Below are 26,733 nucleotides of genomic sequence, written 5' to 3'. Positions count from 1 at the left end.
GAATAACTCCAGCAGAATAACAGAATAGCAGAATAACTCCAGCAGAATAACAGAATAGCAGAATAGCAGAATAACTCCAGCAGAATAGCAGAACAGCAGAATAACTCCAGCAGAATAACAGAATAGCAGAATAACTCCAGCAGAATAACAGAATAGCAGAATAGCAGAATAACTCCAGCAGAATAGCAGAACAGCAGAATAACTCCAGCAGAATAGCAGAACAGCAGAATAACTCCAGCAGAATAAAAGAATAGCAGAATAACTCCAGCGGAACAGCAGAATAACTCCAGCAGAATAGCAGAACAGCAGAATAACTCCAGCACAGAATAACAGAATAGCAGAATAACTCCAGCAGAATAACAGAATAGCAGAACAGCAGAATAACTTGAGCAGAACAGCAGAATAACTCCAGCAGAATAACAGAATAGCAGAATAACTCCAGCAGAATAGCAGAACAGCAGAATAACTCCAGCAGAATAGCAGAACAGCAGAATAACTCCAGCAGAATAACAGAATAGCAGAATAACTCCAGCAGAATAACAGAATAGCAGAACAGCAGAATAACTTGAGCAGAATAGCAGAACAGCAGAATAACTCCAGCAGAATAACAGAATAGCAGAATAACTCCAGCAGAATAACAGAATAGCAGAACAGATGCTCTTGAGTGTCTCCCACCTCACTAGAGGCCTGTACTGGTTCTTCCCATGAAAGACGGCTTCGCGTGTATCAGTGCTATACACCGGGCACGTTAAAGAACCAGACTGTATATTCGAAAAGAGCTAGGCTAAGTTAACCGGGCACGTCTGTATCTGAAAAGTTCTCTCTGTCTGTTCTGGTTGCTTTATCTCACTCTGTCCCTCTGGTCAGATCGCTCTGTGTCTGTACTAGTAGAGGATGATTTCGCGCCCTGTGTGGCTGCAGTACATGTAAAGCGCCTTTGAACGTGTTTATCATGAAAAGGGCGCTATATAAATCTGGTATAATAATAATCATAATAATAATAAAAAAAACACTTTTAAACATTATACGTCACGCATATTACCTCGCACAATTAACATTAGTATAAGACTCTTTTTGCGACACGTATGTTACCATTACTGCTTTAATGACTGTTAGTAAACCATTTTAGTCTGTTGAAAGAACAACTTCAGCAGAACAACTCCAGCAAAATAGCATTAGAATTATAACGGTAACATGTTTACCGCAAAAATAATCTTAGGCTAATTTTAATTGTCATACAGATGCGAGGTATAATAAAAAAATCACTTAGCATTTTTGTCTGCTGTTCTGCTGGAGTTATTCTGCTATTCTGCTGGAGTTATTCTGCTACTCTTCTAGCTTAGGCCAATGTTAATTGTGCGAGGTAATATGAGAGACGTTTAATATTTAAAGTCAGTCTTAAAGTTCTTTTCACTGACAAAAATGTTTTTTTTAACAAATTAGGGTTACATGTTTACAGCAAAATAGTTTTAGGCTAATTTTAATTGTCATACAGATGCGAGGTAAAATGAAAAAAAAATAATTTAGCATTTTTGTCTTTTTAATGTTGTTTTGCTATTCTGCTGGAGTTATTCTGCTATTCTGCTGGAGTTGTTCTGCTATTCTGCTGGAGTTATTCTGCTATTCTGCTGGAGTTATTCTGCTATTCTGCAGTTCTACTGGAGTTATTCTGCTATTCTGCTATTCTGCTGGAGTTATTCTGCTATACTGTTGGAGTTATTCTGCTATTCTGCTGGAGTTATTCTCCAATTCTGCTGGAGTTATTCTGCTATTCTACTGGAGTTATTCAGCTATTCTGCTGGATTTATTCTGCCAGAGTTATTCTGCTATTCTGTTATTCTTCTACCTTAGGCTAATGTTAATTGTGCGAGGTAATATGCGAGACGTATAATGTTTAAAGTAGGTCTTAAAGTTGTTCTTTTAACTGACAAAAATAGTTTATTAACAAATTATGTTTACATGTTTACAGCAAAATAGTCTTAAGCTAATTTTAATTGTCATACAGATGCGAGGAAAAATGAAAAAAAAATCATTTAGCATTTTTGTCTTTTAATGTTGTTATGCTATTCTGCTATTCTGCTGGAGTTGTTCTGCTATTCTGCTATTCTGTTGGAGATATTCTGCTATTATTCTGCAGGAGTTATACTGCTATTCTGCTGGAGTTATTCTGCTATTCTGCAGTTCTGTTGGAGTTATTCTGCTATTCTGCTATTCTACTGGAGTTATTCTGCTAGAGATAGTCTGCTATTCTGCTGGAGTTATTCTGCTATTTTGCAGTTCTGTTGGAGTTATTCTGCTATTCTGCTATTCTGCTGGAGTTATTTTGCTATTCAGCTATTCTGCTGGAGTTATTCTGCTATTCTGTCATTCTGCTGGAGTCATTCTGCTATTCAGCTGGAGTTATTCTGCTATTCTGCTATTCTGCTGGAGTTATTCTGCTATTCTGCTGGAGTTATTCTGCTATTCTGTTGGAGTTATTCTGCTAGAGTTATTCTGCTATTCTGCTATTCTGCTGGAGTTATTCTGCTATTCTGCTGGAGTTATTCTGCTATTCTGCCATTCTGCTGAAATCATTCTGCTATTCTGCTGGAGTTAATCTGCTATTCTGCTATTCTGCTGGAGTTAATCTGCTATTCTGCTATTCTGTTGGAGTTATTCTGCTATTCTGCAATTCTGCTGGAGTTATTCTGCTATTCTGCCATTCAGCTATTCTGCTGGAGTTATTCTGCTATTCTGCTGGAGTTATTTTGCTATCCTGCTATTCTGCTGGAGTTATTCTGCTGTTCTGCTATTCTGCCATTTTGCTGGAGTTATTCTGCTATTCTGCTATTCTGCTGGAGTTATTCTGCTATTCTGCTGGAGTTATTCTGTGATTCTCCTGGAGTTATTCTGCTATTCTGTTGGAGTTATTCTGCTAGAGTTATTTTGCTGTCCTGCTATTCTGTTGGAGTTATTCTGCTATTCTGCTATTCTGCTGGAGTTATTTTGCTATTCTGCTATTCTGCTGTAGTTATTCTGCTATTCTGTCATTCTGCTGGAGTTATTCTGCTATTTTGCCATTCTGCTATTCTGCTGGAGTTATTCTGCTATTCTGCAGGAGTTATTCTGCTATTCTACTGGAGGTATTCTGCTATTCGGTTGGAGTTATTCTGCTATTCTGCTAGAGTTATTCTGCTATTCTGCTATTCTGGTGGAGTTATTCTGCTATTCTGGTGGAGTTATTCTGCTATTCTGCCATTCTGCTGGAGTTATTCTGCTATTCTGCTATTTTGCCATTCTGCTGAAGTCAATCTGCTATTCTGCTGGAGTTAATCTGCTATTCTGTTATTCTGCTGGAGTTAATCTGCTATTCTGCTAGAGTTATTCTGCTATTCTGCTGGAGTTATTCTGCTATTCTGCCATTCTGCTGGAGTTATTCTGCTATTCTGCTGGAGTTATTCTGCTATTCTGTTGGAGTTATTCTGCTAGAGTTATTCTGCTATTCTGCTATTCTGCTGGAGTTATTCTGCTATTCTGCTATTTTGCCATTCTGCTGAAGTCATTCTGCTATTCTGCTGGAGTTAATCTGCTATTCTGTTATTCTACTGGAGTTATTCTGCTATTCTGCTGGAGCTATTCTGCTGGAGTTATTCTGCTATTCTGCAATTCTGCTGGAATAATTCTGCTCTTCTGCCATTCTGCTATTCTGCTGGATTTATTCTGCTATTCTGCTGGAGTTATTTTGCTATCCTGCTATTCTACTGGAGTTATTCTGCTATTCTGCCATTCTGCTGGATTTATTCTGCTATTCTGCTATTCTGCTGGAGTTATTCTGCTATTCTGCTAGAGTTATTCTGCTATTCTGCTATTCAGCTGGGGTCATTCTGCTATTCTGTTATTCTGCCATTCTGCTGAAGTCATTCTGCTATTCTGCCATTCTGCTGAAGTCATTCTGCTATTCTGTTATTCTGCTGGAGTTATTCTGCTATTCTGCTATTCTGCTGGAGTTATTCTGCTATTCTGTTGGAGTTATTCTGCTATTCTGCTGGAGTTATTCTGCCTTTCTGCTATTCTGCTGGAGTTATTCTGCTATTCTGCTGGAGTTATTCTGCTCTTCTGCTATTCTGCTGGAGTTATTCTGCTATTCTGCTGGAGTTATTCTGCCATTCTGTTATTCTGCTCTAGTTATTCTGCCATTCTGCTAATCTGCTATTCTGCTAAGTTTACACAGATAAAATGTTTAAAATCTCAAACAGCAATAATTTTTGTGTAAATATCATTTCGTCGAGACCACTGTTTCATACCTTTAAATAGTCATTAAACGCTTAAATGAAAGCAATTCATGTCATTCACTTAAATAGCTTGAACAAATATTATTATAGTATAACCTTAGTACAGGTTTGACATACGACATTCATTCAAAATAATAATGGCGTGCACACCTGCTTTTTTGACAATAAAAGCGAAAAAGGATACTAAACTGTATTCGGTAAATTATGACTTCATGATATAGACTTAATAAGGAACAACTGCGTGCTTTATATGGTAATTGATTTTACTAAATCCATATTCCAATATGAAAAATCCATGTACGTTCCATTAAAACACGGAAACTTGACGTCATGTCAACATATTAACATATATCAACATATTTGCCGAGAAAGAATGCAACTACAATTGATCTACTATTCTTTATGAAAAAGGGTGTTTGAATCGACATGATATAACAGAACGGTGTTATTCTTAATTCACACATTCGATTATTTGGCGATTAGTCTAAATCACTAGACGTCTACGCACTCTTATGTTTTTTCCGCGGTACGTTTTACTTTCCGTGTTTCACGTCTGAACACAGCGCGCACCGCTGGACGACTTCTGAATAGATGTATATGTACTTCACCTTATGCAGATATTTTATTTTATTTTAAAACGACTAAATACTGTTAGGTACCTATAGCTGATAATTGTACTTTTTGTTATGTAGTTCCAGAGAGGTGACAAACGGAAAACAAACAGCGTGTTGTTCGTTTGGCATCACGAAAAAAGGAAACTGGTACTAAAGCTAATTTTATAAAATATTTTAAAAGTCTTAAATAGAATATAAGCGGTCGACTTTGTGAATTATTGACACGATATTACAAATGAAAATATCTGTCCATTTTGGCCATTTTTGTTACATTTTATTCAATACATTGTTCCGTTCGTCCATTTATAGAATAATGTAGAAACAACACGAAATGCGATATTCAGGTAGAATGTTTTTTATATATTGGTAAAATATGTTTGTTAGCCTAATTAAAGTATTCGATCCTGTAATAGGTAAACTTTTGATGCCTGGTGACCCATGTTTTTTGTTATTGTTTTTTTTTTGTATCATCTGAAAGGATTGTGTCTGCTGAATAAGTAAATAAGATGACAATAAATCATAGAAAAAGTCGTTACATTCATATTTTTGGACAGCGAAATGATCATTCTTACACTGTAATAATTGGATTTTGTTAAGGTAACACTGAAGACTATAAAGTTATATAACATATTTTGATCATGTAATGTATATGTTCTTTTTCAGTAGACAATACACTTTCAAATATCACCAAGATCTTATGAGCTTTCTAGGCATAACTATTTAGTATATTTTCATAGAACTGTTATATTAAACTTGCGTATATGTGGAACGGAAACCTTAGGTCGTCATATCTGGTAAGTAAAGTAAATAATATATATTTGTAAATTTGCCTATTTATTCATAAGGTAAACAACATTGACATCGAATAGGCTCCAAGGTATAACCAATGTCGAGTTTCTGTTTAGTTACGGGAACCGGAGGTCCTGAATGAAAATAGCAGAAAAAAATAAAAGCATACATTTCTATTTTTCATAGCTGCTATACACTATTTATATTTTTATGAATATACGAAGTAAGAAAGTATGTAATTTTGCACTGTCTAATGTAGTTGTTAGACTGTAGTTAAAGATGCAGTCAGTAAAAAAATGTTACTTTTATTTTTTTTCCAGCCGTTAAATGGCGTAAGTCTGACGACTGGCAGTTTGCTAAATAAAGTTTTACATTTTCAATGTCTGGAACACGTCCTTCATCAGCATATACGCACCAAAGCTAAGTCCTCTGAGAATTGACTATGGAATGGAGCCGCTGGAACATGTTGAACAATTTGCAAAGGATCTTCGACGCGCATGCGTTACTTGTTCAAAGTGTCTCCACTCCCTCCACAAATTTGAAATTGAGAAAATTTCCGTTCCTTTTAAATATCACCCTGTGAACTGATTAATACGAACTTGTGAAAAGAAAAACTCCATGCTCCTTCCAAAAATAATGTGACTTATGTGAGAATGGGATGCATTTCTGAAGATGAGTTCTTTAACTCAAGCGTAGAAGAGTTTGTTTGCTTTGTGACTTTGACTGCAAAACGCTACATGTGCGCAGTCCAGCAATACGATTTTTACATATGGAATCAGAATAAGACATAATCACAGTAATTAATATTTACGTCACAGAAGACCATATGTGTAATGTAGTTAAGGCAGATTTGTCAGCACTACAGAGAGTTAGTCTGCAATGTGTAAATATTTCTTGTATAGGAATAATTTTTTGCAGTGATGCTCAGTTAAATCTAGAATGGTTCGTTATACATTCAGGAAATGGTTTTGGATTTGTTCAACTCTTTGATTTCAAACTTTGTTTGTTGTCCGTCTGTACACAGCTTGCAAAGACTGTTATACTTAACTTTTTTGATTTGCTAGATTACGTTTTGCAAATAATTTTGTTCGGATGCCGAATGTTTTAAAATTAATTGTGTCCAGATATGTCGTGAAATTAGTCATAAACAATTTCTTAGTTCTTTTGTCTGCACAACAGACTTGACAAAATCAAATCAAATCTAGGTCACTGTAAAATATACGATTGTTTATTAGAGGCACGGTGCAGTGTTTGGGCAGACTTGAGCACCCATTTCAAGTTGTGTTACCATTGGAATATGTTTCCAGGAGTCAGTTTTTCCCTCAGATATTTACAAAGGTTGATTGCAAGCATGTGAATACTAATGTGGATGCAATATTCGAACACCGACTTCCGTAGCAAAAAACGTGTCATAGATATAAATTTACTTATGACAAAATCGAAAATAAAAATTATATTACTTCCAACATTCTCGATAGACTAATAATGCTATATTTATTTTGTTGGGTTTAACGTCGCACGAATACAATAAAAGGTCACTTTCCAGCTTTGAAGGTGGAGGAAAACCCCATGTGCCCCTCCGTGCATAATTTCATCTCGAGCGGGCATTTGGGTAGAACCACCGACCTTCCGAAAGGAAAAAAAAATACTTATGACCTTACCGAGCTTTGCAAATGTACAGATTCGAATTAATTTAATTACTATTCCAAGTCTATACTGGTACACGTAATCTTACTTTTATGACAAACAAGTAATGTAATGTACCCTGCACATTCACTGGTACGCAGTTTACAGAAATATAAGTAACATAAAGGTCAGATTGATTTATGTTTTTGTTTTCATTTATACTTCATCATTTTCTTAAATGGTATTTATTTACATGATTATCAGTATTTTGTGACATACTTCACAAAATCATGATTTAGCAAGCGGAAAACAGATGAACGAAAAGTATAAGTTTGCTTACATAATATATTATGCACTTTAGACATATTGTAAAGAAACGATTTATTTGTGTCAATATCTTCACAATTTCTAGTTCATGATAAAGTTTACTTCAAGTTTATTTACAATATTTGGTAATGAAATAACATGTTCAAACATATCAAAGCAAATCATGAAAGTAAACAAAATCTGTTTATTGTACGATACGATTTCGTAGCAAATCTTATGTGACAAAGACATATATCACAATTCTTATATTTTATGAAACCGGCGAAAATGATACAAAGTCTGGTCAGATATATCACGGAAATGTTATATTTCTTTAAAATTGCGATTCCAATAGTTGCTTGTGAAATTCGATGGCTTTTGTGTATTTTTCAAAAACTGAATGAGGTTGAAAATTAAAAAAAATAGACAGTAACTGCATCATTTTATTGTGTTGAAAGTGCGGCATGGTATTACGGATCCCAGTTCTACAGGTATGTTAAACATGCCTACAAATTATACCTTTCGAATATTTAGAATTTTAGCAAACCGAAAACACTGCAAACAATTTTGCGTAAGGTGTATACTTAAGGTAATACAAACAAATTGTTATGTGTTATCTTAAACAATCCAGAATGCGATATTGCCCGGACACTGAAACGGACAATAACACCAGCTTCGGGCATTTCACTTGTGTCAAGCACGATTTCCATTCGTGTATTAATGGTTTCCTGCCACTGAACAAGATCTCCTTCCCCGCCTTCAGCTAGTCTTGCTGACACTTCGTAGTACATAGGAACAGTTGAAACAAACACATTATCCCAAGATGCTGTCGCAGTAGAAGTCCGTTTTGTCCAGGTTGTTATTACTGATTCACCTATAATCGTAGAGAAAGAGAAACAACAAGCTATGATAAAAGCTTTTAATATGAAAATTTGTTGCATACAAATTGATGAAAATGAAATCTTTATTAGGCTTTAAAACATTAAAATGTGATATCTCACTTAGGTTAATGTCAACCATCTCTCTGTAATCACAGTATCAATTTTATGAGTTCACCAAACAACAACTTTCAGTCGTAGTGTATGCATTATATACCAAGTATCAGCATGACAATAAATACATGTGACATGTCTTTGCACTGATCGATGTACTATTAAATAGATATGTATTTCTATGCGTTTTAATTATTAAATAATGAGTTCTGATTTAAATTCTTGCTGTTTAGTTTCTTAACGTTTGTCGCAAAGCTCATCGGGTATTTGTTCAGACATATTACATTTTTAAAATAGTAGATAATTAGTTCGAAGTTTCCACATCACATTTTAACAAAAATATATGATACACAAGACAACTAGAACAATAGTACATTGTGTAATAAAAAGCACGTATAAGCAATAAAATTGTTACGGATTTTCGTATTGAATTTCCTCTGGATGTTTTTAACCATTGAGCGAAATGTCAACTTAATCATTTCAATACTGTATCATAATAGGATATGAAAGGGAAATTAAGTGAATGGATCGAAATTGGGGCAATGTAGAGTTATGGGTCTTCAGCAAATCTCTTCTTCCTAATATCCGCTTTCATTGTGTGAAATAAGAACTAAGCCTTCTTCATGTTTCTTAGATAGTTCTTATCGATACACCACGTATTATAAAAGTAAAGGGAATATGAAATAAAAAACAATGTAGACTTATGGTTCTTTCCTTTTATGTCCTTTATCATAGTTTGCAGTCTGAATGAATTTAAGCAGCATTATTGTTTGCAGTCTGAATGAATTTTCAGCTGCTTATTGTGACAATTGATTTTAACCTAACGTGATAATTCATAGTGTTATCATAGCAGAGGTCTAATTATTGTATACTGTACTTTCTTCAAATGTCATCAGAAATTGTATAAATTAATGTTCAAGAATATCCGTTGAATATTTTCAGAGTTATTGCCAGAACAAGGTTTCCGTTCATGGACAGGCAGACAAAATCCGGGCCTGAATGATTACATAAGATGGATGACTTCAAATCAGTTGCCTCTAACCGACTTGAGATTGAGCTTCAAATTGGGCGTAGAATTGTTCATACAGTGAAGCCATCCAGCTGGCTTACGGAAGGTGATTGCCCGCCCGTGAGGAAATAATGTCCAGAGGGACTAATTTTCAAGTGAAGTACACTCGTGTAATACAAACCTGTTAGACTTGGTGGATATGTGACTAACACAAAGTTAGCAGATATTTTCTGGCTGTACATTTTTACTTCATTTATACCAGTTACGGAGACAGTGTACTCTCCATCATCTATGTTAAGGCCTGTGAAACTTGCGTAACTATAACCTGATGATGATCCTTCAACTATCTCAGAAATTGAAATTTGATCTCCGGCAAGAGCAATCTAGCAAAACAAACAGGTAGAAAAAAAAATTACAATAACTGCATGCCCTGGTCAAGTCAATATTCTATACATTAAATTATTACTTGAGTGCAGAATACATTTAATGCTTTACATAGCTTTTCTGTATATTTTAATTTAAAAGAGATTATTTCTAAATTGATATGCTTATTAGGCTTCATTAAATAATAAATCGGATTTGCAACCAATAATTTTTAGAAATATAAACATTTTCGTTTGTTTTCGATTACACTCGTACCATGAAAAAAATGTCAGTGCGCCATTTTTATAGGCATAACAATGTACGAATGATTATAATTCTAGTCTAAAATTCTCCTTTAATGAGATGTACTTTGAATTTGAAGTGTTCAATTACTCAAATGAAAGCCAAAATAGGGAACATGCATGTATTTGCTTTCCCCTGATCCTTATTTTGTTTTACCATAAAACTCACTCGCTGCCTCTTGTGGATTTCAAATGATTCTTCCCAGGTATCCTTCTGTGCCTGATACCCGTTGTCTTATTCAACCTTTATAGCTAAATATTCGCGATATGACCAACAGCTACATTAACGTCGTAACATATAGTCATAATATTTCAAAATAAGTTACACACAACGATTGTCTCACAAGAACGATAACGTCACAACGAGACGAACTAAAGGATAGAATTTGGTTGTTCTACAACAATGATACAAAATTATTCATCAACGTTTTTTTATAATATACTCAGTTGTGATATGGTATTGAGGTCAGTCATTAATGCTTTATTTTGATTACCTTAAATAAATCGAATAATCACGTTGACGCCTTTGGTAGGATGAACCATATTGTAAATGTATGTGCCTATTTTGTATATCGTCTTCTCTGTTTAAACAACAAAGGAGCTTTATGTATTGTCAATGATCATAAAAAGATCCGTGCATTTTCTAAAGTGTCTGAAAACTAATTTCATATGTGAAATATTATCTCCATCGACACTGTTCCACATAGTGACAATCATCTGTGTACATCTTTTCAGTACAAAATATGAAATTAATGCGTCTGTCCCGACAAGACTGTCTGTAGATGCTATTGAACTTATTGTATTTGAACGCAACTACATCTCATAACGTTACACCATAAATATGAAGACTGTATGAGGTAAAAATATTCAGTCTATTAAAATAATATATTTCTTTGTTTCAGTGTAAGATTAAAATATACTTTACCGAGTGAATCCCATATGCAATATTTTCACGTTTCGATTTTACATGCAAAGTGACAAGTTTTCTTTTTATTTCACGTTTTTACTAAATTTACACCCCCCCCCCCCATTTTTATTTGGGTTTTCATACCAGTGAAACATATATTGTTCACTTTAGTATTTCGATGAAAAACATGTATTCAATATGAAGAATGCTCGACAATACAAAATGAATACCATGTTCAGGTGAACTATTAGGTGACCGTGATATTTCAATTGTGTAGGTATTAACGAATACGGACAAATTATACTTTAAACAAGCAAATTCACGGGGCGATGCATGCTTGGGGTGGTGGGCATGACTTGGTGGAGGAGTGAGGTGGGGGAATGGTACAACTTTGCATGTTGATAAAAAATCATGGAAGGTTTGAAAAAAAATAAAAAGGAATGAAAATATTTTTTTTTGGCGGTGTGGGGGGGAGTGTCGGGGTGGGAGGGGGAGGGGGTGTCACCAAGGCAAGGTGGTGACCAGGTGTGGGTACACGACTTCACATGTTTATAATAAATGTTCATGGAAAAGAATGAAAGAAGTTTAATGAAATTCTACCAATTGATTGGTTTGTTATGTACAAATCTGTAGATTTTTAAACAATCAAAGGGCAATAACTCTAAGGAAAATTGACCAAATAAAAAACATGACAGGCATCATCGAAGTATGTTGGTTCATATTTATTTCAAGTTTCATGAAATTCTACCAGCTTGTTACTGAGAAATTGCTGCAGGCGTGGATTTTTCATTTAATCAAGGGCAATAACTCTAAAGAAAATTGACCAATAAAAAAAACTTGACGGGCATCATCGCAGTATGTTGGTTCATGTTTATTTCAAGTTTCATGAAATTCTACCCGCTAGTTACTGAGAAATGGCTGCGGACGGACACATGGACGTGACGGACGGACAACGCCATTTCAATACCCCCCTCCCGATTTCATCGGCGGGGGATAATAAATTTGCAGGTTAATACATCCCACAAAGGGCATAAAGTTATTTGTTTCTTTTATTTACGGTTAACAATTTTTTTTTTTAAATATTAAGCATTTGACTGCTCTCAATGCCGCATTAATAATATATATACATTTACAAAGCGATGATTATCATCTTTGTATTTTATCAGTTCTGTAGGAATTATTTATTTATTGTTTACTTAGTTTTGTTGTGATGTCATCGCTCTTAGAAAATAGGCGTGGTGTGCAACTTGCTTCGACATTTTACAGGGATATATTGATAAAAAATTACACAGCTGTTCATTGTGTTGGTGTGACTGAGAAAACAAAATAAATCCATTTGCCAAAAAAATTTGGAATTAGAATACGTTCTATAATCAGACATAAATGCTTACGTCGAGCGTTGTAATCTACAACACATGACTACACAATACTCACATATTAATTCTTTTTCTAAACTTATAAAAGCGTAACTATTTCGTTCTGTGGGCTAGTGAATGCTATAGTACTAAATATTCTTTCGTTTATTGTAAAGAAACGATATTCTAAATGTTGTTTATTTAAAGTTCAATCAGTTTCAAAATATCGCGTAAAAAATATGGTTAATGTTTTGATATTATATTTGAAGATGTCGACAAATGGGCCAATGTCAAGTGAACAGTCAACTAATTAATCATTGTTTAATTGTTTATTTTATTTTCTATTAGCCTTAAGAGTTAGACACTGTAGTGAAAGTTAGACTGTGAAAACATAAACTACTGAAATGAAATTAACTGTGTGAAAACATGGAAAGTCGTGCCTTCCGCCTATATATTTAAATGTGAATTTATAGCCGTTTCTAACTGTAATTGCCTTTGTTCTTTCAAGTTTGCTATTACGTACCAGATAACTATGGACCCCTTCATCAGAATTAAATCCGGTCCACCGGAATCGTATTTCCGTGTTGTTGACGTGGTGGTGACCTCGCGTCTCGTACTGAGTTGGTGAAGTTGTTAATATCTCTAGTAACACATTATCAACAGATGGTGGTGTTTGTACTATTTTCACCCCATCAGATGAACATGTATGTGTTAACCCAGCACCATTTGTACAGCGAATCGTAGCAAAAACCTTTCCTTCCGGAATACTTTCAAAAAGCTTACTCGCATTTATTTGATGTGATTGTATCATAACGAAGCCCTGTATAGACGCGTCGCCTTCAGAGGTACCTTTTAAAAAATAATAACAAACAGATTCATTCATCTGGTTCAATATAAGTCAATAATTTAACTTAAAGTTATAATCCAGTTTAAAATCACGGTTAAAATAAAGCAAATAACTTTGTATATTTGTAGAAAACAGTCTAATGAACAAATTCGCCCGTTAGTTAGACTTAGATGGTCAAATATTTTTGAGATACGAATGGATTAAAAACCATAAAATATTTAATGACCAGCTAGTCACTAATTGACTCGCCAGGCTTTGCCGAATTCCGTAAACCAACGAAATAGTGTCACGTGACAAAAATTTAAATACGTCAAAAACAACAATGGCTGATTGGCCGTGATAGGATTTTGTGTAAAGACGGCGGATAAATGCAGAAATTTACAAAATTTTGCTTCTCCGTTCCATTTCTACAAACAATACATTAATGGTATCGAATTAAGCCTGTTGCTCAATAAAAGGAAAGACAGTTTACCAGAAAATGCGATACGAATGTGCTAGACATGTTATTGTTGTGTTTCTTAAAATAGATTTAGCGTTTCTCTTTGTACGGTCCCATACGAACAATCATTTAGCGTGGCTCGTTTTACGGTCCCATACGAACAATTAATTTGTCTACATCTGCACAGTACTTAGTCCCTAGCTACAAAAATTCAGCTCAGAGATGTTTATATGCTGTCACGGATCTCTGAGCTCAAACGAATCCCGTACGTACTGAAACCTAACCAGGAATCGTGCCAGAAGTCTGTCACGCTATAATTTCATCAAATGCAATGGACTCACCTTCTACTTTACAATATTTCTAATCCATTTTCCTTTTGATCTGGCATAAATAATCCATGCAACATAATTTGAACACATAATTTGTACCCCTGTCTGCAATATTTTGTCCGTCATGGCAGTTGTCACCTGATCAGTGTACTATTCATTTTGAAAAACCAATAGGCGGTATAGAATCGTTATTTATTGACATTTTCTGAGAACTTGTATGTTGTTATGGATTTTATCGAAAATGGTTATGTTTATGATTAAATTAAATTCATAAATAGGTAAAACTTTGACACTGATTTTCAAAAATAACCACGTGCACTGAACTGTTGCATGATATCATGAGTTTCTCACGAGAAACTCTGCGAGATGTTGCGGTTTGATACTGGTTAGTTATACAAATGGGGTTTCGTCATACCTTAATGTATGCGACCATCAGGGAAAAAAACAGCGTCAGTTAAGTTATGATAGCCAGAACTAGATAGTCCCCATAGTCAATGACTAACTGTGACTGGGAGGCGACTGTCTGGTCGACACTTTGATGATTAAGCCTTTATTGAATACACAAATTAGTGTGCAATATTAAAGTCAGTACTATTATATTACAAGTTACAGGTTAAAAGATGATTAAACATATATTTCAGGTTTGAACATTGGTAATCTAGGCCACTCCTGACCTCATTAAGAGTAGCAATATATTTAACATGATGTGGTAGGTTGTTCCAGAGTCTAATGGTTCTTGGAAAAAATGAGAAAAGGAAAGACTTAATCTACATGGATGTTTTTCTACCTTATTGAAATAGCTTGTAGACCAAACGATTGTGCTCGACTTTGTCAAACGCTTTGCTAAAGTCCATAACTATTAGGTCTGTCTATTTACTAGCTTCAAGGTAATCAAAAATTCTTGACTAAAATTTAATTACTGAGATTCACAACTGTGTTTTCAGCGGGAGCCATGTTAGAAGGAATTAAACAAATTTTATTATCTAGATGATTAATAATATTTGATACTAAAACATGCTCCATCAGTTGGAAGCAATGCAAGTAAGAGAATAGGTTTGTGATTGCTGGCTTTGCTTCGTGGGCCTTTTTTGTATACAGGGACAACGATAGTCGTCCTCCAATGTTGTGGGACAGTGCCGTTACCAAGTGAAGACATGTAAATTTTAGTCCCATTTTTATAGAGGAGCAGTATTTAAGCTGTGGGCGGACATTGTGTTGTAAGCTGTTTCTTTTACTTTCCTGTTTTTTTGGGTTTTTTTTTTTTTTTTTTTTTTTTTACATTCCTTCTGATGAACCTAAGTGAACTAGTTGCTTTTGATGTGATGTTATCAATATGTTCTGACCATCTGACCATATGAGATATTTACTTAGTTTGACGCTCAGGTATTTAGCAGCGTCTCTAGTTTTTAGAGAGAGAGAGAGAGGGAGAGAGAGGGAGCGAGAGCGAGAGCGAGAGAGAGTCTCTTAATATTGTTAATAATTAATTTCAGTCTTATCAACCGAAATATGAAAGAAAAAGTAAGCATATTACATGATATTCAAACCATGACTTGAACTTCTATAGATGACATTTTTATTAATCACACTTATTCCATATATGTCATACGATGACAACAATATTGCACGCAGACATCAAACTAGCCTTTTCTATATTCGAAATCACTTCCTGTTTATGTGCGACTGAAAATTAAAGAAAAGTAAAGAAATCGGTTGAAAATATATCAGCTGAATGACTTCAGTACAATGTAATACAAAACTGCCGTACGAATAGCCACCTGCGGTTTATTTCACTATTCATGCAGGTCCGCATGATTAGCCACTTCCTTTAGCGTAATTACGGACGTATCCGAATGATGGAGGTTGTGTCACTGAAACCGAAAGTAACATTTTTATATCCGTCTCCATCGGTGGAATCTATCAATTTTCAAGTAAATTTATCAAGCCAATGTCTTCGAGAACGGACGTTTTATGCGTTTTAGAAAAATGACCTTCCTATTACATTCGCTATGTAATATTTTCAAGCCAGTATTATAACTATAAAGACAACCGTATACCTGAATAATATACACTTGTCTCATTCTTAGCTAATATCACAAATGTACTTTTCATATATCTCTGTACGATAAAGATATGTTGTATATATGTTTTTTAAAAAAGACTTTTTATAATGCGTAATAAGATAAATATAAGATACATGTACACAAGAAGGTAGATAACAGCGAGTACAATCATGCACACAGAGAAGGACTTGGCATTTCGATGTACAGTCGAACATCGTTCACTCGATTTCGGATATTTCGAATGCTACCCTTAGCCCGAACTCATCGTCAGGTCCCGGCAAAAACATGTATGTATAACTTTTGAACTACAGGTACATCGAAGAAATTTTGCCGATCTCGTCGAACTCGAGTGAACGAAGTTCAACTGTAGCAGGTAATTACACATACGCTTATACTTTTAAGTTGTTTACAGCTGAATTCAAATATAACTAAATGACAATCAAATTGAGACAATAGGAATATATCCGAAAATGTATAATTAATTATATTCTATTGAGGAAACTTGACAACTAGATACAGTCGGAAACTGAAGTGTAAATGATATTGCGCAAGACAAAACTTGCACAGCTAACAACAATTTGCTATTTTGCAAGCAGTCGCTCGACTGAAAAATTATACCGGCATTAAGATATAATCAAGAGAACTTTCTACAAATGCATTGTACACTAATTGAATACAAATGGTTTACCTAAACCCAATAGCATTCCTTTAGTCCAGACTCAGGATCAGATATGTTCCAGTGAAAATCAAGCTTATGTCCTGTCATAAAATCGAGATCTTGACCTGAAAAAGTATAATTAATAAAATAAAAAAGTGGAAAAACACAGGTCGCCCAACACGACAAAAAAAAAAACGTAACCGTCTTAAAAACAAAATGTATACAAAATGGCAGTTATACACATTATATCTTTTGTTGATATTTCGGACGCAAGGAAGGCAAACTGTATACAAGTATTTATTTCGCATTTCTCATCCCAGTACAATATGCCTAATATGTTGAAGATTTGTCTTTCTGATTCTCATTCGTCTGTTGAAGTTATCAGATATTTTCGGGGAAGATATCACTACTGGTACTCAGTTAACTGACTGTCATTACATAACGGTTTCCACAATATTGTTGGAAATAATGCTAAATCCATGTAAACTTATTCCTACTGATTGCACACAACAATCTTAGATCATGACACTGCTTAACCCATCTATTATGCTCAAAACTGAGAGACAATTTGAGATATGTTTCTAGAGTTGGCAAATTAATTCTTCTATACTTTTGATATAATTGTTACAGAAAGACATACCAAGAGTTTGCAACTGTTAATGAGGCTCAGCATGGAAGATATTAAGATGATAGGATTAAGCAGGAGTAGGATCATTGTTGAGGATGTAATGCTGTGAAGAAGGATTGGGACGGTGGGAGGGGTGTAAAAAGCGCAGAAATCACATAGAATATGAAATGTAAAAAAATTGAAATAACTAGATGTGTGTGTGTGTGGAGTGGGAGTGTGGGGGTGGTATGTAAATTTCGATCGGGGCGATGACATACTACGAAACGGTCTCAAGAAATACAAGTAACAGCAGTTGAAAAAGAAAGGGGATTGAGAGGAATGGGAAGGTGATCGGACAGTACGAGTGATCAGAAGTGGGCGTATACTCAATTGCAACATCAGGAAACACAACAATATGAAACTGAAAATTATTCGAGGGCGGTTTGCGTCTGTTAAGGGAAGGTATCTACGCAACATGTAACAAAAAACTGAAAGTACTAAAAACATTTTTTCGAGTTGGAGTATATAAATGTATTTATATTTAATCATTTATTTCGGCGGGGATGGTGGAGTGGGGACAATCTGAGAAGGAGCGATACTACGGGACAATATGAAGTGGCTTAAAGGAAAAATACCTCAACAATTCGGGAGGGTGTCATATATATTTGTAGGAGGCGGAGTGGTAGTAATGTGGGCGGATGCGGGTAGAAAGGATTCTACAAAATAATACCAAGAAACACAGAACCAAAATATAAATAAAATTGGGAAAGAGGTGTCAAACTGTCTGTGGAAGTTGGGGTTGCGAGGTGTTAATATCCTTCAGACAATATTCAGGATCACAATGAAAACTGAAAGTAAACAATACAGTCATCTAGATGAGGAGCTGGAGGTGAAGCAGACAAATCGACGAACGCACAGATGAATAGCATTTCTAAATCATCTCTTTAACTTCACTTCAGTGCTTAGAAGACATACAAAAGAAATTAAGGTTGTAATCCAATTTTGTAGAAAAATAGGATAAAAATGCATGGAGCAGCGTCAATTGTGATAACTAATAACAAGCTTGTTAAGAATCGGTAACATGGCGTATAGATACTATGACGATGCTGATGCTAGAGGTATAGGAATACCTCTTCGAGATTCGTCATAGTGAGCTTGCACTAGAATCGAGATTATAAGGCATTCCATACTTTTGACGAAAGTAGGGAACCTTAGTCAATTAATTACATCAATCTTTCAAGCGAAGTTTAAAGTACTTACCACGTAGTGGACCATCGTTAACATATTTGCAATCAGGACGTGTAAGGTCGATCAAGATCGGGTCCGAATAGCTAACTGTACGCAGGCCTGCAGCATTGACAGCAACGACGGTAATAAACATTACTGTGTCGTGGTCGAGTCTTAGTGTATTATTGCTGGCAAACGTTTGTCTTCCAACACTGACGAAAGGTTGTAACTGAGTTCCTCCTTGAATAGTTCCTGATATACAAATGGACAAGTATACGTAGGGTCAATATATGCTCGTTATTGGACAATTCGTCAAGTTATTTTCATACATAGACATGGATGTGATGATAGTGTGTTTTATTTCAATATAGAGAAAATAGCGGTATTTGACAGCGACGTTGGATGACTATTGTCAAAACTGATGTGACAAAACAACAAACTTATTTTCAAACTGTTCTTTTAAGAACCATTTGGAAATTAATAGCTATGTTGACTTTACGTTGAAAATTACCTATAGCCCACATATACTCCAGTATGTTTGTCTCGGGGTCAATAAAAGACCAATCTGCATGCACGGACGACCAATCATGAACAAATACTGTGTGAAAGTTTATATGTCCTGCCGTCTCATCATAAGTTGTAACTTCACAGAGCTGGAAACGAATGTCATCAATAGCAAAAGCTGTATGACTCGTTACGGTCCCTAATTTTACCTCGGTTGTATTAGTAGTCAGATGAAAAAAGAAAACATGATTTTGCCAAGCGTAAGTATTTGTATTAGGTTTACTGTATAGCATGAAAACATATTTTTGTCCATTTACTTGTGCATATCCTTCAACAGCAGATAAATGCAAATTATTTGACGGTATAGTTGACGTATAGAACGTCAGTCTGTATTTACCGCGCATTTCGGTATTTACAGTTTGCGATATCGATCCCTGAATATGTAACAGTGTTCCATCATGCTGCGCCGTATTTGACTTTACAGAGGAAACACAGGTGCCGCTTGATAAATCCCATTGCGAGTCCGATATGTTTCCACATATTGTACTATTGTGTTCAAGTTGACTGATATTTTCAAAAGAAGAATCCAATAAAATATTGGGACGACACTCAGCACTTCGTGCCCGAACTGGTGCTGTTGTATCAATCATGACACCATTAGAAGAAACTAGCGGCGACACGTGGCCAATAACATCACGAGCTCTAACTTCTCCCCTAATAACTATACCTAATATGAATATAAAGCAAAAACATGATAAAAACTGAAATTATGATACACATATGATACACATATACATTAAAATGGTGTATGTATGTATGTATGTATGTCTATAATATGTATATATGTATGTATGTATGTATGTATGTATTAGAGTGTATACATATATCTGTATTGAATGGGTGGTTATTAAAGTTCAAATTCTAATATAGTTATATACAAGAGGTACAGTAAAGATAAAGTTTCATGATGAATCAATTTACTTAATAAAATAAGGGAAAATTAGCAGCAATTTTATAAAAATACCTTGTTCAAGTAGGGCATTTGGATAGAATTCGATACGTGTAGCTATACCAACTGGTGACAGAGGTTTTATGTCACATGTCCCTTCTTTAACACCAGAAGAAACACAGTATTCGTAAGTCTGTATACCAGATCCGATGTCTGAAAATCCATGCCAAAAGGATTGAACACGACTTGTATTAGCTGTTGCGTGCTTATCCTGCAACACTGGAAATGAAAAAAACACCTTTTTAAAAAATATATGCAGTAGAATTAGAACGAACTGAAATTTCGAAATTATGACTTACATCCTCGTTGGCTATTTGTGTTACTGTAACGTAATTATGGATATAAAACATCGCAATTCTTGCTTTGAATTGTCCCATACACATCCGAATGACGTCTCAATTGATCCATTCAAGATTTAATTCAGCCCGCTTCGATAGCAACAGTTTCATGCACACTTGAAAATGGCAGTCATCTTTCATAAATCTCAAATCACTTGAATATCAATTAACAGTGTAGTTAATCTGGAACATGTAATGAATTCCATGCTGATTTCATACAAACGATCTGAAGAAGTCATGTACGGGGCTTGTAAAATATTCAAGAAGGTACATATTGGACATTTTTTTCCATCAGTAAAGTCGTCCGCTATTTTGAACTTTCATTACTCTCAAATCAAGTGTTTCAATATGTACAAATCACTTGAATATCAATTAACAGTGTAGTTAATCTGGAACATGTAATGAATTCCATGCGGATTTCATATAAAGGATCTGTAGAATTTATGTGCGGGGCTTCCGCTATTTTGCACTTTTATTTCTGGGTTCCGGACTCCATATATCCGTGATCTTTGTTTGTTTGTTTTGGGTTTAACGCCGTTTTCAACAGTATTTCAGTCATGTAACGGCGGGCAGTTAATATAACCAGTGTTCCTGGATCCTGTACCAGTACAAACCTGTTCTCCGCAAGTAACTGCCAACTTCCCCAAATGAATCAGAGGTGGAGGACTAATGATTTCAGACACAATGTCGATAATCAAATAGTCACGGGGAACATACGCTCCGCCCGAGGATCGAACTCACGACCCCGCGATCCGTAGACCAACGCTCTACCTACTGAGCTAAGCGGGCGTGCTATATCCGTGATCTAACACGTATAGGTGTTGTTATATGTAACTGAAAACATTACACATATATTTTGTCTTACGTATCATCAGTGCGTTTGAATTCTATGTTCTACTTTTAACAATTTAAGTAACCACAGAAATAGTTATACGAAACGTCATGAAATTAAATTTGTCATCGCCATCACCAAAAATAAAACATGAAGTGTTGCGTACCAAGTCCGTCCATCACAATTCCAGGAGTTGGTGGATCTAAATCCAGCATAAACCCATCCGATACTTCGGTAGTATGAAGTCCGGCCAAGTTGAAGGCTTGAACAACAGTGTAATATTTGGTATTTTCTTCATACTGAAGCCCAGTTATACTAAAATTAGTCACTATTGGAAGAAGGTCTTTAGACATTGTGTGTAAATCGTGACCTAAAATAAAAAATGGTGAACACAATCATATAGAATCAAATACATTTATTAACTTAAAATGTTATTTGACTTGTCAATGTTGATATTATACATGCATATACATGTAGTTGATATAGTACATTTAAGATCTATAAAAAGATCCTCTGGAAATACAGAATGCATCCAAGCAAAATAACAGCAGACTCAGTTATGTTTGCGCTATTCGACAGAGTGAGGTTTTGTAAACGGCTTGTAAAGTCATTATTAAAAACTAATAGTACACGTCAGATGAAAAGTACACTGCCAAAGGAGGACCAAGTAATGTAACAATCTCCTGATAGGACTTTAACACCAAACGTTTGTGGTTTAACGCATTTTATTTATACCAGAAAGGGAACACTAGTGGCGTGTCGCTTTTGCCAAAGTACATGCAACAGACAAGCACGAAAGGCTTTTAGATGTTCTCCGATATATTCATGTCTAAATACTGATAAAGTCGTACCCCCAGGATGAGTGCTTATGTACAAATGGTATCTAGATATCTCGCCTCCAAACTTGCCGGACCAGTCAGCTTCTACTTGCGTGTTTCTTGTGATGAAATCAATATCCCTCGTGTTTCCTTTAATTGCTTCTTTAACACTCTTGCCTTTGATGACGATTGACACTGGTGGTGTATGGAAGATCGTAACTCCAGCGCTTTTAAATATTGCATATGTGTAACTGTTATACCATACACGAACAAAAACAGAGTAGTTTTTGTGCTCTTCCAGTACCTTTCTCCCTAGAATACACACGAAACTACAGTAATATTACTTAAATGTGCTAAATATTAAAGCCCACACATTGGATCGCTGAACAAATTTTAATGCTACAAAAATTCTTTACTAATGTTAAAGAAACTCCATAAGTATTATTAATAGTATGGTTTATTTTACAGTGTTTAATAGAAAAGTGATTCCTCTTTGTCATGTATAAAATATGCAAAGAAGGCAAAAACTGTTGAATAAAGTCAGAAACACTTTTACATGTTATTCTGCATAAAACAATGTAAGATAAGATTGTAATTCTTATAATTTTAACAGGTAATACACTTGAATACCACCTTAAAATATGAACTAATCCATACTTAATACCCGGATGGCTGTTAAAGTCGTAAGTTGGTATCTTCAGCTTTTTCGGCAATTAATTGTTAAAATATATTGTTCTAAGGTTTCTTTTCAAAAGGCTTTTGCTAACACCACTTTTACATAGACAACATGGAATGTGTAACGTAGAAAGTGGTTATTTATGAACTAAATCGAGCAGACCACATTGGGCGGACAACGTGATCTAGGCATTACATGTGCTTGACTTGTACGTGAGTAATCTTTTCGCAGCATGTGGTTAGGCCAAATTACAGAAGTCATATTTTAAAATTTGTCTTAGGCTATAATAACTTGAAATTAACTATAAACCAAGGCTATGAATTTCATTCTTATAAGAATACAAGTGTGAACATGACGTCAACTAATATGCCAAGGGTAATAGAAAGCAAAGTTGCACAATGAGTTTGAAGATTTGCAAACATGGTTTTCATTTCGTTCGTTTTCATTCATGGCATACCTCTCTCTACAACAAACACACATGAATTGTCTTGGCCAGCATCATGCCACACTTTATCTGTTACTGTATCAAAAACACCAAGTGGACTGTCATAGATACTTTCACCTACACTCCACTCATACCTAAAAGGACCACAAAAATTCAAATGAAATAGCCAGAGTAAAAACATAAATATTTGAATTTATCTTATCAGGTAGTATTGCTTCATGAACATTGAGAAAATGCTCTATTTCAGGAAAGGACAGGATTGCCTTTTTTTTGCAAATTCTCATCCGTAAGTCAAATGTGAACACAATTCTAAATCGTATTAGATAAATGATTAATTTCTCATCACATTCATGATACTGAATAGATATTGCTCACCACATTGGACGATTTTCTCTAAGAAGTTTGATGTTCCATCTTGCACCAAGCATAGTATTAAATGGCGTATGAGAAGGGTGATCGTAGTTCTTGGGAAATTGTAGATCAAGATAATCTAGAACCTCAATTATCGTGTTATTATCACCTGTAAAATGATATACATGATAATGCATGTAGATACTGTGGTTATGTAATATATAAGTGGTTTACAAATACACAGTAATATAGCTTTACGATTTAAAATTACCGTCTAAATGAAAGAAGTACTACAATACAACACAAGTAGAACAAGCAAATTCGATGAAATGGTATCCCCTGCCGAAAGGGCTTGAGGTGAGGAACGGCAAAAAAATATATCTGGCAAAAATTTAAGGATGTTACTAAGAAGCAAATAATTTCATTAGTCAAAATCATTTTAACAGAAAATGAATGCTTTCTTTTTGGAGGGGGGGGGGGGGGGGGGCAACGGAGTTGATCGGGTGAGGGTACAAAATTTCACAAGTTGATTATAAATATTGATGAAAAATTAAAAATGAAAAAAACAAAAAAATATATGGGTGTGGAATGGGGATGCATGGTCGGGGTGGTGGGCAAGACTGAGTGGAGAGTGAGGTGGGGGAACGGTACAACTTTGCATGCTAATAAATTTCATGGAAGGTTTGAAAAAAAATGTAAAAAGGAAAGGAATGAATATGTTGTTTTTTTGTCCGGGGTGGGGGTGGGGGGTGGTGTGACCAAGGCAAGGTGGTGACCAGGTGTGTACAAAACTTGACATGTTTATAATAAATTTTCATGGAAAAGAATGAAAGACGTTTAATGAAATTCTACAGATTGGTCGGTTTGTTATGTACAAATCTGTAGATTTTTAAACAATTAAAGGGCAATAACTCTAAGGAAAATTGACCAATTGAAAAAAAATGACAGGCATCATCGAAGTATGTTGGTTCATATTTATTTCAGGTTTCATGAAATTCTACCAGCTTGTTACTGAGAAATGGCTGCAGACGTGCATTTTTCATTAAATCAAGGGCAATAACCCTAAAGGAAATTGACCAATCCAAAAAATAAACTTGACGGGCATCATCACAGTATGTTGGTGCATGTTTATTTCAAGTTTTATGAAATTCTACCTGATAGTTACTGAGAATTGGCTGCGGACGGACATTTTTTGGCATTTTTCATTAAATCAAGGGCAATAACTCTAAGGGAAATTGACCAATCAAAAATAAAATTGACGGGCATCATCGCAGTATGTTGGTATAAGTTTATTTCAAGTTTCATGAAATTCTACCTGCTAGTTACTGAGAAATGGCTGCGGACGGACGGACGGACGGACAACGCCATTTCAAAAACCCCTCCCGATTTCATCGGCGGGGGATAAAAACATCAGTGTTACAAATATACTATGTCAAACCACTATTTTCCATAATTCGTTTAGACTATCTTCTATGTTAAGAAAAACGTCGAAATCCAAACCATTTACTGATATTTATGTTTTTCAAAGTTTAATATCAAGTTATCTTTTCGTGGTATAAACCGCTATTTATGGAAATGCATATAAACGATCACATATGTTGTCTTGGTAATTTTAAGTCCTTTTGATCTATAAACGATCACGGAACTTAATCACACAGAAACGTAAAATAAGTGTGACACATTTCAGAAAATGGCTAAAGTGATAAACAATGTAAAGATATCCATTTTATGTGTAGTATGCTTGTGCTGGAATTCGACCATCATTTGAATATTGTACGTTAGAAATTGGCAAAACTATCAGATCTAATATTACACATATAATCATTTGAAATGTAATATTTTTAACATTGGATTTCAGTGAGAGATCAAGGCATGGTAAACGTACATGTACCTTGATCGCTGATATCAATACATGTATTATTGCTGTGACACATTTGTCCATGAGGAGCGCATACACAGTGACCCAAACAGGAATAGCTGTCGCATCTCCGTACCAACTCCATTATTCCGCCATACAGGAGGTTAAACTGTGAGTGAACTACTGCACTTGAAAGCCCAACCTTATTTATGTAAAAAGTAAATTCGCATATAGTACTACATTTTTGTTTAATCATGTGTAAGGACAGCATGCAATTATGCTATTTGCTGCCAGTATCAATTTGTGTATATTATCTTTAGCTTGGTAAGAAATTACAATTTAAAACAGTTTTACCTTAAAAACCAAAACAGACTGTTCTACTGACTTGAAATTATGTTAAACGTTAGAAAAACAAAATGGAAAGAAAGAGCGGATGATTTTCAGGGTACATTTATCTTGTAAATATATTTAAGGTGTTTAAACTTTGAATAGTTATACAAATGTTTATATATAATATTTAGACACATAGAACATGTACCCTCAGAATATAATGCTATTTCTTTCCATTTTGTTAACCAACACTGCGCATGCTTACAAGAACGCGGCAGAACGACCGAACTATATTTTGTAAACGATCGTCCTGTTATTGTGGTGTGGACGAAATAACGGGACAACGACTTCAAGATAAATTAGAACATGTCCTTTTGTCGGAGGGTGTAAATACTAGGATATTGTGCTGTTTTGTGTTTCAAGATTTCGCTGAACGACAAGGCGACATTTTTAGGTCGCTTTACTTGTGTGCGCGTAACTTTCGTCTTTTCGTTCTCTTGCGCTGCGTTTTTCGTTCTGCCGTTTTTGTGGTATTAAAGGAAAGAAATAAGGGAAAACGGAACTGTAGCAAACTATCTCTCTGTCGTTGCGACGATCACAAAGAAAGACAAGTAACACCATCAAAAGATAACAGCAAAATATTGATCTATCATTGTAGCGGGGGCGACAAAACGACATAAAAATTAGGAGCAATAAGCCACCATACTTACGTGATTTTCTGCTGTTAGACTGATGAACACTGGCATATTTACATGCAATCGTTGTGTACGAAATCTAAATGTTTGTACTTTACCCTCTTCGTGAAATGAAGCATTGATATTGTGTGTTACAGTCATCGGTGTGTATGGCTCCTAAACACACAAATATTTGT

At 35.2% G+C, this 26,733-nt stretch overlaps 2 protein-coding genes across 2 annotated transcripts in view; both read right to left on the bottom strand.

The window, feature by feature from the left end:
- Window positions 1-7,522: 7,522 nt before the first annotated feature.
- LOC128557580 (uncharacterized) lies at window positions 7,523-14,383 on the bottom strand. The gene is made up of 3 exons (XM_053545088.1): window positions 13,058-14,383; window positions 9,789-9,990; window positions 7,523-8,480 (listed from the first exon to the last, which is right to left on the bottom strand). The coding sequence occupies exons 1-3, from the start codon at window positions 13,415-13,417 to the stop codon at window positions 8,191-8,193; spliced, it is 852 nt and encodes a 283-aa protein (XP_053401063.1). The 5' UTR covers window positions 13,418-14,383; the 3' UTR covers window positions 7,523-8,190.
- A 2,466-nt stretch (window positions 14,384-16,849) lies between these two features.
- The window catches only part of LOC128557566 (uncharacterized), a 69,337-nt gene continuing 59,453 nt past the window's right edge, over window positions 16,850-26,733 (bottom strand). Inside the window, exons 41-50 of the mRNA XM_053545024.1 lie at window positions 26,573-26,713; window positions 25,566-25,734; window positions 23,699-23,843; window positions 23,336-23,457; window positions 22,236-22,514; window positions 21,551-21,754; window positions 20,230-20,433; window positions 19,213-19,932; window positions 18,735-18,953; window positions 16,850-16,992 (exon numbers count right to left, since the gene is read on the bottom strand). Of these exons, the coding sequence (XP_053400999.1) occupies window positions 16,898-16,992; window positions 18,735-18,953; window positions 19,213-19,932; window positions 20,230-20,433; window positions 21,551-21,754; window positions 22,236-22,514; window positions 23,336-23,457; window positions 23,699-23,843; window positions 25,566-25,734; window positions 26,573-26,713 (2,298 nt within the window). The 3' untranslated portion in view covers window positions 16,850-16,897. The remainder of the gene's footprint in view (window positions 16,993-18,734; window positions 18,954-19,212; window positions 19,933-20,229; window positions 20,434-21,550; window positions 21,755-22,235; window positions 22,515-23,335; window positions 23,458-23,698; window positions 23,844-25,565; window positions 25,735-26,572; window positions 26,714-26,733) is intronic.

This window comes from Mercenaria mercenaria, chromosome 1 (assembly GCF_021730395.1).
Source record: "Mercenaria mercenaria strain notata chromosome 1, MADL_Memer_1, whole genome shotgun sequence".
NCBI lineage: Eukaryota > Metazoa > Mollusca > Bivalvia > Venerida > Veneridae > Mercenaria > Mercenaria mercenaria.
Note: the sequence above shows the minus strand (reverse complement) of the source record. Positions and strands in the feature narration are given on the sequence as shown.

Coding starts and splice junctions, on each gene's coding strand:
- LOC128557580 (XM_053545088.1), bottom strand. CDS start 13,417: ATGAATGAATCTGTTTGTTATTATTTTTTAAAAGGTACCTCTGAAGGC. Junction 9,991..13,057: donor AAGGGGTCCATAGTTATCTG/GTACGTAATAGC, acceptor TTGTTTTGCTAG/ATTGCTCTTGCCGGAGATCA. Junction 8,481..9,788: donor ATATCCACCAAGTCTAACAG/GTTTGTATTACA, acceptor CTACGATTATAG/GTGAATCAGTAATAACAACC.